We start from the raw sequence: 13,027 nt of genomic DNA on the forward strand, positions 1-13,027 counted from the left end.
TAAATAAGAAGATGATTACGTCCTACGCGTCTCGTTTTCATCATTACAAAAAAATGTTTCAAAAATGAGTTCGTGTTAATATCTTTCCTAAACATTATTCAACCGATCGAGACCCGGTCACCAGGCACAAAGTTAATATACCTTGAGGAATCTTTGTATTGAGGCTATGCTGTTAGTGTCACGTGGGGTGTCTGTAGACTAGACTGTAGTGTGTAGATAGGCTACTCTCTAAATCATTCTAATCAGATCATTTGATTTGATTACACGAGTCCGCAGTGTACTTCTAGAATCTAGATTTCTAGTCTAGGTGTTCACGAGAATGCTAAACTGACTTGTTTCAGTTAGATCTAGCGTTATTACTAACTTTCTAAGATAAAATCTTGTCTGATCGACGGCGACCATCGTTTGCGCTCTGCCCAAGGTTTTAACTTTTATTATAACTGCATTAGACTAGAGATCTAGAGAGAAAGTTCACAAAGCCACTCACTACACTGACTACTGTACAGTACTACAGTATCCCGGTGCATATTTTCAGAGTAATTTCGCGGTAAAACTCTTATTAGATCTATTCTATATCTATATTATATTCTAGGTCTAGAATACTAGAATAGTCTAGATTATTCTAGATCTATGAAGTATGACTATATTGTCTAGACTCTATTATCTTATCTTGGTCTTGGATGACGAAAGTGAAACTTATCATCCTTGCTTGAGGTTGTAGCATTTAGATCTAACACAGATCTAACTTATTGCAGAAAAAGCAATGAGTTGAACTAACACTAGATAGATCTAGATCTAGTAGATCTAAATAAATCTATTAGGCCTATCACTAGCAATGAATCGCTAACACACTGAGGTGAATACTTTTAGAAAGACTACCAGTGATCAGATCAGTTCTAGATCAGCATTGATAGCTGTCTCCACCTCCCCCCCCCCTCTCTAATCTTGCACATCAAGGAGCTAATTATAAATTTTCTGAGTAGAGTCTATCATCTTCAGTAATATTTGAGTATAGATTTAAACTTGACTCAAAATCTATTAAAATCAGACAGCCTGCTTGGAATGTAACCGGTATTGATTTAGACCTACAGCCTACATTGCATTGAAAGAACATGATCTGCATCTTTTTGTCACTGTAATGTTTTAATACTAGCCTACAAATAGGCCTACTTTAAGAAGACTATTAAATTAAGACCTATCCTTTTTATCTCTATGTCTATGTTCTCAAAATGCCTATTCAAACATAATATGTTTGTTATTAGTATTATATCCATTCATTAATGGTTAGTATTATTAATATTGTCTTACTGTATGGCCTGTTGCTTTACATTATAAACTAATTTTTTTGACCCAAATACCCTCTCTTTTTTTTTTCCCAGGCTAACATTGTCATTTTTTTAAAATAGTTAAATTCAAAACAATGGATCAAGATAAAGAACAGAATCAAATGAATTGTAATGCTTCACAAATAGTCAAGCAATGGCATAAATTTTTTAGAGAGCAAATGAAGGATTGCCAGGAAAAGATAGATGCTGTAAGTAGGTCAAGGTTAACAGATTAAAAACTATTTCTATATAACTTATAATCTACATTTAAGTTTAGTAGATCTAGGGCTATAATAATTTGCTGTTGATGGTTTTAGGCTGAAGCTGAGCAAAATCGATTGGTAGGATTACTGGAGAGTGCTTCCAAAGATAAGACCAAACTGTTAAAAAACAAATTAGACGTCATTGTCAAAATATCTATGGCAGATGATTATATGAAAACACTTGGTCTCAGTGTTGGCGACTTGGAAAAGAAAATTGCTGATGTGGAAATAGAAAAGGTTTGTTTTTTAGTAGTATCTTTAGGATAATATTTATGCTAGACTTGTCTTATCTTTCCTTATCTTATAAAAGAGAAGATAATTTTGTTGTACAAGTATCCTTGTGTCAATCTCATCATGCATAAATTTAGAAAAATTATTCAGGAAAGAAGACAAAAAGTAAAGTAGCAATTATACATTAAACACTGACCCATAATCTTCAAATACAAAAAAAAAAAAACCTAATAAAATACTCAGAAAGACACAAAGATAAAGGAAGATTTCTTGTTCCACATGCTAGGAAAACTTAGCATAAATAGTCCTTTTTCCCTAGCATCCTCTGTTTGGGACCCCTCAACTCAAGAAAACATTAAGAAACTAGAACAGACACAAAATAGAGCAGTGCGATTCATAACAAACGAATATTCACATTTGACTAGAGTAACACCTTTAGTAAAATCACTAAATTTAGAAAGCCTTCAGGACAGAAGGCTCAAAAGTAAAGTAGCAATCATACATAAAACACTGAACCATAATCTTCAAATACAAAAACAAAATTTAATAAAATACTCTGAAAGACACAAAGATAAAGGCACATTCCTCGTCCCATATGCTAGGACAAATTTGTACAAATACTCCTTCTTCCCTAGTGCTATTAGAGCATGGAATGGGTTGCCTGAGCTAGCCAGGAAAACCAGTGACTTGGCAGAATTTAAGTCATTGGTTAATATGCATGACTAAATGCATGACGCGTAGGACGTAATCATCTTCTTTTTTGAAGTAACGTCTGTATTATATAAGATAAGATAAGATAAGATATTAGAACATGGAATGAGTTGCCTGAATCAGCCAGGAAAACCAATGACTTGGCAGAGTTTTGAATGCATTGACCTAGGGATGCGAGTAGGATGTAATCTTTTCTGAAGTAACGTTAGCATTTTATAAGATAAGAAGATCTGAAATCCATAGCAGGTTCACAATAGCCAACGGGCCATGTATGTATGGCCGTATTATGAGATCCATGCACTGCTCACTCTGAGACCTTTCTTAGGGAAACAGGGAAAAGAGGCAGACAAACAAAAGCAGAAGAAAGAAAATGTTAATGGAAGAGACTTGCATCCATGCAGAGGGGAATGGAGAGAGATGGTCAACAGGTCATGTGTGGTACTGCAGAAGAGTAGGGTTTGAACTCAGGACTAGTGTAATGACTGTCCAAAGCACATATTGCATGACCATGCAGCTTTGGTTTCACATAAACTTTCATTGCTATGTTACGTCCATGGGAATGTTTCCTGTGTCCTTAGTTTGTTGAGTAGTGGTTGATTTTAGTTTGACTTTTCTAATGTTAATCAGCCATATATTTAATTTGATTTTAATATCCTTTTCATAGTTAGTTATCTAGAAAATGAATTTGTCTATAGTCCAAATAGAAACTGATGGGTTTTTTTTTGTTTGTAAAGTAATCTAATGAAATCTTTGTTTTTACAGCATAAATTGTTTTTGGAACTTGAAGCTGTAAAGAGTAATAACCAGGTGAAGTATAAGATGAATCTGTTGCTGAAAGGCTCTGACAAATTAAATAAACTTATTGGATTAAGATTACAATGGTTAGGTCGTAGGGAAAGAATTCCAAGTCTTAGAAATATATAGGTGATATCACTGGTGTACCTGTAAGCCCTGGTTCAAGAATACTGTTGTGGCCTCCCTTCCGTTAATCAGCAGATATCAACTGTCTATTTTTTCAGTGGATATGGTATTTGTTTTAAGTAAAATATCATATACAGTGTTAATATTTGTTTTAAGTTAAATAGCATTTTTTTTGGCCTTAGTTCTGATCTCAAGTAACATACAAAAAGAAGTGCTTTAGTTGCATAAACTTTTGGCTGATTTGGGCTCTAAGGAGAGAACAATATGGTTAAAGTGTTTAAGAAGTTAATACATTTAAATTTTTACAGTCAGCACCTTTTTTTTTTCTTTAAATGCTCCCTGTGGGCTCCTATCAGTCATGAGTGTGGGAGCATTGGACCTCTTAATGCTATGGCTGCTAGGCCACCAAAAGTTATAAAAGAGAAAATGCTTTGATCTGCAAACTGTATTGTGATAGGCCAACATCAGATGAGTGTCCAGACGAAAACAAAAGAGCTAATAGGTCTGAATGCAGTGAAGCTGTGGGCTAAAATAAGGGGATGAATGGCTAAAAAACATACACCAGTTTAATGCTCAGTTTACAAAGTAGTAAAACGAACTGTTCAACCAAATTGTGAAGTTTGAATTATTTTATTGAACATTTTTTTGTGTTCACTTAGGAGCTGGAAAAGCAGAAAGAAGAGGCAGCAGAAGTGATAAAAGAGCTGACGGTAACATGCAACCAGCTGCAATCCTCTAAGGAGTTAGTAGTTGAATTACTTTGCACTATTTTGTTTTTAAGCCTGATCAGAATTAAAGCTCTGATAGCAATTTTTTTTTAAATTCTTGAAAAAACAACATTTGTGTCACTATGAAATTTTGTTTTATAACTTTTTTTTCCCTTATTGTTTGCTCAGTAGTTTGTCTGGAAAAAAGTTAAGTTTAAGTTTCAGATCAAGTGATCTGATAATTTCATCTGTTTCTGTCAGTTAAATTTAAATGAAGAGTAATGTATCCAATGTACTGAGCAATCTATATATTGTGAGTCCCTTTTAAGTAAGTAGGACTGTGGGACATCCAAAGAATCCTTAAGTTCCAAATCAAAGACTTCAGTAGGATTTGAAATATTCACTCTGTTTGGAAGCAAGTTGCCTTATAGCCCTCAAGCCTCCATCTGTCTTGAGTGCAGCACATTTATTGGATTCCACTATGGGGTCTAACCAAAACAAAAAAAAGAAGGGGGTGTGGTCTAGTGTTTTATTGTATATCACATTAATCAATATATTGATTTTGTATCACATTTATGAATCTATTCATTCCAGATAATATTTTAAATGTATTCATCGCATATTTTTTATTTATACATCTTATACCATATTTTTAAATGTATTCATCTTAAATCATGATTTTATAAGTATTATCTCAATTCATATTTTTAAATGAGTTATCTCATATTTTAAATGAATTAATTGCGTATTAGGAGTTGGATAGTGATTTTGGCAGAACTGTTATCACTGAGAGTTGAATGGGAAAAGACAAGTAACTGGTGCTTTCAGGCTAACCTTGGCTGTAAGGAAAACTCTTGAATCCAAACTTCTGCTGCCATGTGGATAAACTCAAACATGGGAACAGCTTTGACAGTCTTCCCTGAGGAAAAAAATCAGGAACCATTGACCTTTATTCAATGCAGCACACATTGCTACACCATTGCAGAACCTTCTGTATTGACATTTTCCGTTCCTTTGGAAACATCAGCAGCTTGGAGAGGGGGAATCACTATGTGAGCAACATCCTTCCAACATAGCTAATGTCTCTTGTGATATGATCCATTGTCGCTTCATGATGGAAGGAGGCTATGGAATTAAATATTATATTTTTTAAGTATCCATTGCATATCTTAATTATTAATGTATTCATCCCATATATTAATGTATTCATGACGTTTCAGGTTGCTAGAGAATGAAAACAAAAAGCTAGTGGAAGGTAACTTTTAACATAAACAAAAACTCAAATCATTCTGATTTTGTTCATTGGTTGGTCATTGGAGCTAACATTTTTTACTTTTCTATTTTGTCAAAGAATCAAACTTGAAATTTCAAGAGCTGCAACAAAAGCTAACAGCTGAATTACAAGCAAAGCAGAACATCTACAGAGAACTGAATGACATGAAATCCACCCTCGATACAAAGATTCAACAAGAAATAGAACAAAATAATCTGCAGATTGAATTGCTCAAAACATGCCAAGCACAGGCCCAGGAGTTGGATGTTGTCAAAAAAGAGAAACTTGACCTGTTAGAAAAACTTAAGAACGTACAGAATATCCTTACCAATGTGAATAAAATCACGCAGACTGATTATGACGATGATAAGGGCCTAAATCAAAGCTGTGGTAAGTCATTCAGAATGTATGTGTTTTTGTTGAGCAATCTTTTAAATAACAATGACTTCATACTAACACACTGCAAGCTTCTTTAGTGGAGTGAGTTGTTGTTTTTTTTTTTAATAAAAAAAAGCTTTTCATAATAAGATTACATTAGCTAATAATGTGTAGCTTCTGCAATATATGTTACCTTATCCCTACACTCTACATTAGATGTGGCGAAATATGCAGGTTGCAACTCTGTTTGCACAGCCCTGTGAAATACTGCACCCAACTCTAATCTTTGGCATCGAAGATATTGTCATTATTGGTTATAGTGTCATCGAGATATGTAACACACCCATCAATTATAAAGTTGGAAGCTTATGCCTTCTATGATATCATCTGCATTTTACGGATGTTTAAGCTATTTTAAAAGCTAGCTTGTAGTTTACAAGTGACAAACTTTCATTGAGCTTTGACAGTGTTGTTCATTTATATTATATTGTATTTATAAGCAATAGAAAGGAATGAAGCAAGACTTATTCTTTCTCTTTATGCAGGCTCTGATAGTGCTGGTACACCTTCAAGTCCTAGAAAAACCAGATCACAGAAAAAAATGAAGATTAATGACAGTAAGTGGAATATTTATTGTTTGATTCTTCATTCCTAGTCAAAGATTTTGAAGGTTTTCTTAAAGCTATCTCTAGGAGTGGATAGAGAATGGATGACTACTTCAAAACGCTCTGCCTTTGCAGGTGGTCCTCCATTCTTATATATATATGCATATTGTGCCATTATTTATAGATGATGTACCAACTTCCAAGGGGCTAAGTAATTTATGCAACAAAAACAAATACAAAATCTCTCTAGCTTTGGGTTTAAAAAAAAAAGGCTTTGTTTTTGTTGCTGATTAACCCAAGATTATTAACTGGAATAAAAGAAAGCTTGTGTCTGTGTAGATTAGTCTCAAAATTACTGTTCTTGTTAAAGGGTTTTTAATGTTGTATACAATGCTGTCAATCAGTAGGATTAAGAAAAGAGTAGAACAAGGTCATGGGAGATGATTGGCAGAACTTTGATCTCAAGTTCTCATTTATTATTACATTAGTGTAATTGGTTGATTTAGAAACTGGAGAAAGTTTGTTTAGTTTTAACATATTTAGGATGTTTCTTCTAAATTGAACATTAGTAAATCATTGCCCAATCCTCCTGCAGGACGACAGAGGATGGCAGTGGGCAGGGTTTGAACCCTTGACCATCCAGATGATAGTCCAGAGTGCATACCACATGACCAGGCAGACATCAGCAAGTTTGTATCAACAAGTGATTTTACAAATTCTTATACTGACTTAGTGAAGACAAAATGTGTTAGAATAATTTTTCTTCATGTGTAGTCAGCTGACCTTAGACTATTGAAGAGCATTTCAATGCAATCATTCTGCTGCTATTTAGTTTAACTCATTCCACATTTTTTAACATGAATATTTTGTGTAATTTTTAGCAGAGTTACTTACAAAAGTTGCTATTTAATCATTACATCATTTGAAGGAGAAAGATAATGTTACATCTAATCCTACATCCTTTTGGTGTTTATACTCTGGATTAAGAGTGTCAAAATAGCACTTTCTTTTTTAGAAGTTTTATTAGTATTTTATTATAATACCTCTATTCAATTCACAATTCAGTGGAAACTTCAAAAACCTGAGTGGGTGGAAACTTCTGGGTGGGTGGACGCAATTCTTGAAAACGGCACTAACCATTTTCTTAGAAACTTGACAGTTGCTCTATATCATTGAGAAAAGAATTACAAACTCTTTGACCACACTGGGAAAACTCTAGTTTTACCGTTGTAATTTTTAAAAAGAAAAAAAAAAAAATTTGTTAATTTGGCTAGAGGAATATTTTGTGCATAGTCTAGATCATTAGAATGTTATAAAGTCTAGTAAATTAAAAAAATTTGCCAGAATATTCTTTTTTTTTTAAATCTTACATACATTGTTGAATAAGAGAAAAATAATTGCTCTGTAAGTTGGGTAAAGGAAATATTGTGTTTAAAAAAAAAAAATTTTTTCTTGTTTGATAAGAAGTCACACTGACCTGTTAATTATAATAATCTTTAAACTTTGTTTTCCTCTCCACAGCATGTCTCCAGTGCAGCAGTGACTACTGTAAGAAAAACTCCAAAAATTAACCCAAAAAAACCCATTTCTGATGTGGTTGCAGTTCTTTACTTTCTTTTTGGTGTTCTTGGTGCAGAAATTTGGGCAGCCAGCATTCAAGAAGATCAAAATCTAGTTTGTTAACAATGTACTGGTACAGTTCTATCATGAGGTCATATTTATCTATTGTTAGATAATGATAAATATGCATAGATTTTTAGATAATGATAAACATCTTACTAGACTAAGATGCACAGCCTTAGTATCCATTCAGAGTAATTCAGTGTTGTAAATCATTCTATAACATAAAATGTAGTGAGTTTCTCTTGTGTATGTGACCAACCAACTGTATCAGAGGTTTAATGTAGCCAGCAAAACAATCTACTCTCCTTATTTTACTGATCTTCTCTACTGCCTTTACTTTCCCAATTATTTGAGAAAACTGAGACAAGTGATCTCAGTACAATATGAAAAAAAAAATATTGACTTAAACAATTCTTACTGTTAAAAAGTTGTGTGTAAAGTTTTTAGAAAAATGTGTTATAACCCCAGCCAAATAATTGAGTAAGATTCATTTTGCATTGATCACTTTGTCATTTGGTAAACCATAACAATGTGAAACATTTATTTTGAAAAATATTTTTTGTATTCGTCATGTCATGCAGGTTTACATGACCAAAGGTTGATATTATTTTTGATACAAGCCATTTTTATAATTTTTTAAGTCCTTGTGATTTTTTTGAAAATGTTTTTATTTATGTAATATAAAAAGTAATCTAAATTTTTTTATTATACAATGTCTGTTGTATGGATTTTGACTATTTTTGGTCTTATGTTTCTGTATTTTAAATTTATTTTTTTGTTTTGCCGATACATCTTTCTTTTATGTCAATCAATTTTATGTGGCAAATATTATTTACATTTTTATCAATCGCTACCTCACAGGAGTCCTGGATACTTTTTTTGTGCATTAAGAACTCCCCCCCCCCCTTTTTTTTTTTAAAAATTAAAACTTTTAATATCCCTTCCATTCACGACTCTTTTTTTTCTTTTAGAAGTTTTTGTTTTGAATGAATGCTGATATACTTTATCTATGTCTAATGACCTGCTTTGTTGGCAATAAAAGTTGCCAACTCTGTGGCGCAATCTTCTATTTTTCCCTCGCTAAGATTCTTTTGGTTTAAGTCTATAGTCTATGCTAATGTCTTAATCTTCAGCAGTATATAACACATAATGAGACTTGTTTCCCCTTTACTAAACAAAACCTTCACTTTAAATATTTTGTTCAGTGGTACTGGTAGACAAATCTGTACATAAACCTCAACACAAATCTTTTCATTGCTTTACTGTTATATTTCACTAAACCATATCTCCAGTATGTACTGTGTTTAGCTAGAAGTTTGTTTGGAATGTGTACAAGAATACACAACACACTTAATGTTTTGTTTTTTCGCTGTTTATTGCATTTTTGTAAATAGTTCGGCCCTATCACTTTTTTATTAGGCCAATATTTAAAACCCTTTGTTGAACGAAGCTTTGTTATTTTATGAACCAATCAAAATGACATCAAATAAATTATAATTATTTAATTAATTATTATAGTTTCTTGTATTTATCATTAATTATCAATAATATCTAACTCATGGGTTCTTAAATTTTGACTCTTTGATAAAACTTGTGTAAAACGTTATTGTGGCTGCAGTTTGAATGGATGACTGCCTGGTTGTGAGGTATACACTCTGGACTGGCATCTTTTCGGTGCTGTTTGAGCTAGGATGTAATCATCTGCAAATCTGAAAGAGCTAAAAGAAATAAAACTTAAATTCATTATATAATGATTACCACAACAAATATTGTTTTCAGGGAATCTACATTGTATATTGATCTCTAGTCTTGTACAGCTAAAAAAAATATATAACCTTATTATAAGGGAGGTAATCATCTTTTTTTTTAAATTTACAGCTTTTTAAAGGTTACTTCCCTTTCTATTTCGTCTTGCAATAGTGTAGGCCCGTACATTATCTTCATTAAGTGAGAATCAATGCGACCTTCTGGTTACATGCGAAAAATCATGCAATGTTCAGACTCAGGATTTGGGCAGAAAAAAAGTAGGACGACTTCGTACAGTATTTTCACAGGTTCTGTATTGATGACAATAATAATTGAAATGTACGGGAAAAAATACATATTGAAATTAAATAACTGAAGAGGTTCACTCTCCGAAAACATTAAGTGGCCGTTGCACGCAGCTCATGCACAATACAGGAGATAGTGAAATATTCTTTTAAATATCCCATTTTAGTTTCGGAGATCTTGACAGGACAAGAGCGAAATGTCCCAGCTGAGGGTGGGGGAGCTGCTCAACATCTAAGTTTCTTTAAGATTCAGTGTTGTTGTTTTTTTTTTCATTTATTGATAACTTTTCTACTTAGGGGAACACAGTTTGAATGAAGTGTCAGAGGAAGAATAGTGACCCCTTGTTTTTTTCACTTGAGCTGCGTTCCAAGACCATCCGCCAAAATACGTATTTCCGCGAAGTAGAGGCAAGATCTGTTTTAATGTATGTAGCTAGTATTTGGACTTTGAAAACCCTCACTGCACAGTTCATAAATCACATAATTGCATTAACCTGTCATTCTAGAATGTTTTTCAGCTGGAACTAGGCTAATACCAGTTTCTTTAGGCTCTTAAGAGTCATTCCTAAGTTTTGATTTAAATTAATTAAATTTCACTCGGACTTGGACATGAAAATCAAAGTCTTTCCGTTCGGCATAAAATTAAAGCACATCGTATTCTTGAGTTTTGACTAGGAGATGGGAATAAAACTATTAGGGTATTTCAAACAAAACCATAGATTAAAAAAAAAAAGTAAAACTAAAAGGTAATAACATTTGATAAATAAACATTTGATAAATAAACATTTGGTAAATAAACATTTGATAAATAAACATTTGATAAATAAACATTTGATAAATAAACATTTGGTAAATAGATAAGAAACTCTACTTGTTTGAGAACTCATGTCCGATCGTTTCAATGCTAATCAATCAACATGACATTGGCAACAAGATTTGACCTCCCCCCCCCTTTTTCCCATTAGGTTGAAGGTCTTTACCCATTTCTACCCCTTGTCTGTTGGACCGTTGGGGCACCAAACAAGAGCTGTTGACCATCTTTCTCAATTTCTATCGGTCTTTTGCCTTGGATAGAATCTCATTTAATGACAGGCCCGTCCATTCTTATATGTTGTCTTCCCTTCTCTTTCTCCGTCTGCCTCTTCTTCGTTGTCCTGGTAATGTTCCCTGAAAGAAGGTCTTTGCGAGCCTTGAGTACCTGGTGATATGGCCTTGGGGTTTTATTTTCGTTTTTTTTTTGTTTACAGTAGTTAGCAGATGGCTGTACTAATCCTGTCTCTAATCTTTTCGTTTGTGATACGGTCTTGTTAGGATCCTCCTCTCTAGTTCTGCGGTCATCATCCAAGATTCGCAAGCATATAAGAATGTGGCCTTGACCAGGGGGCGCATTAATCTGATTTTAGTGTCGAAGGCTAAGCCTTTGTCTGTCCATATTGTTTCAAGTTTTGCAAGTGCTGCTGTGGACTGTGCAATTCGGGCCAGTAGTTCAGGTTTGGTTCCCTCATCTGAGACGATAGCCCCCATGGCCCCCAAGTATTTAAAACTAGTGACACTTGCCAGCTTTTTCACCTAAAATACTTATGTCCCTTTTAAAGCCTTGTTGGTTTAAGGTCTTCAAATCTAGATATTGACAATGACAAATTCAGACATTTTCAAAGAGATTTGACCCTCCCCCTACACAAAATCAGGTTGAAGTTCTCAAATCCAGAGATTTTCAAAGACATTCGATGGAGTTGGTGATACGTTTGGTGAATAGACCATTTAGTCACATAGACACACCCACAGGCCATTCAATCACATAGACACACCCACAGGCCATTCAGTCACATAGTCTCACCCACAGGCCATTCAGTCACATAGACACACCCAAGGGCCATTCAGTCACATAGACACACCCACAGGCCATTCAGTCACAGAGACACACCCACAGGCCATTCAGTCACATAGACACACCCACAGGCCATTCAGTCACATAGACACACCCACAGGCCATTCAGTCACATAGACACACCCACAGGCCATTCAGTCACATAGACACACCCACAGGCCATTCAGTCACATAGACACACCCACAGGCAATTCAGTCACATAGACACACCCACAGGCCATTCAGTCACATAGACACACCCACAGGCCATTCCGTCACATAGACACACCCACAGGCCATTCAGTCACATAGACACACCCACAGGCCATTCAGTCACATAGACACACCCACAGGCCATTCAGTCACATAGACACACCCACAGGCCATTCAGTCACATAGACACACCCAAGGGCCATTCAGTCACATAGACACACCCACAGGCCATTCAGTCACATAGACACACCCACAGGCCATTCAGTCACATAGACACACCCACAGGCCATTCAGTCACATAGACACACCCACAGGCCATTCAGTCACATAGACACACCCACAGGCCATTCAGTCACATAGACACACCCACAGGCCATTCAGTCACATAGACACACCCACAGGCAATTCAGTCACATAGACACACCCACAGGCCATTCAGTCACATAGACACACCCACAGACCATTCCGTCACATAGACACACCCACAGGCCATTCAGTCACATAGACACACCCACAGGCCATTCAGTCACATAGACACACCCACAGGCCATTCAGTCACATAGACACACCCACAGGCCATTCAGTCACATAGACACACCCACAAAGGCTACAGACTGTATTGCTCTCCCCCTCCATCGTACGTATCGGCCCACACATTGTTTGCCGTATGTTAATGATGGGCGCCTATTTATACCGGTTCTCACATTATGTAAGTTTGATGATGCATTGAAAACCTGAACTCATTCTTACGTGGGTCTACGTAACTATTTCGACATGTAAAATACGTACTAGGTAGGCTAGTAGTCAATATGGCCTATGTAGTCTCAATGTGTACGAGCGCAACCTTAATTATTTTAAA

The 13,027-nt window shown here is 35.0% G+C and overlaps 1 protein-coding gene across 1 annotated transcript; it reads left to right on the forward strand.

Moving 5' to 3' along the window:
- The first annotated feature begins 463 nt into the window (after positions 1-463).
- On the forward strand, positions 464-8,941 carry LOC106064245 (RUN and FYVE domain-containing protein 1-like). Its single transcript, XM_013222739.2, has 9 exons — positions 464-547; positions 1,407-1,534; positions 1,643-1,825; positions 3,293-3,337; positions 4,111-4,193; positions 5,379-5,413; positions 5,510-5,821; positions 6,355-6,426; positions 7,936-8,941. Exons 2-9 carry the CDS (start codon positions 1,421-1,423, stop codon positions 7,983-7,985), a joined length of 894 nt encoding a protein of 297 aa, XP_013078193.2. The 5' UTR covers positions 464-547; positions 1,407-1,420; the 3' UTR covers positions 7,986-8,941.
- Positions 8,942-13,027: the final 4,086 nt, after the last annotated feature.

This window comes from Biomphalaria glabrata, chromosome 3, assembly GCF_947242115.1.
Source record: "Biomphalaria glabrata chromosome 3, xgBioGlab47.1, whole genome shotgun sequence".
Classification (NCBI taxonomy): Eukaryota; Metazoa; Mollusca; class Gastropoda; family Planorbidae; genus Biomphalaria; species Biomphalaria glabrata.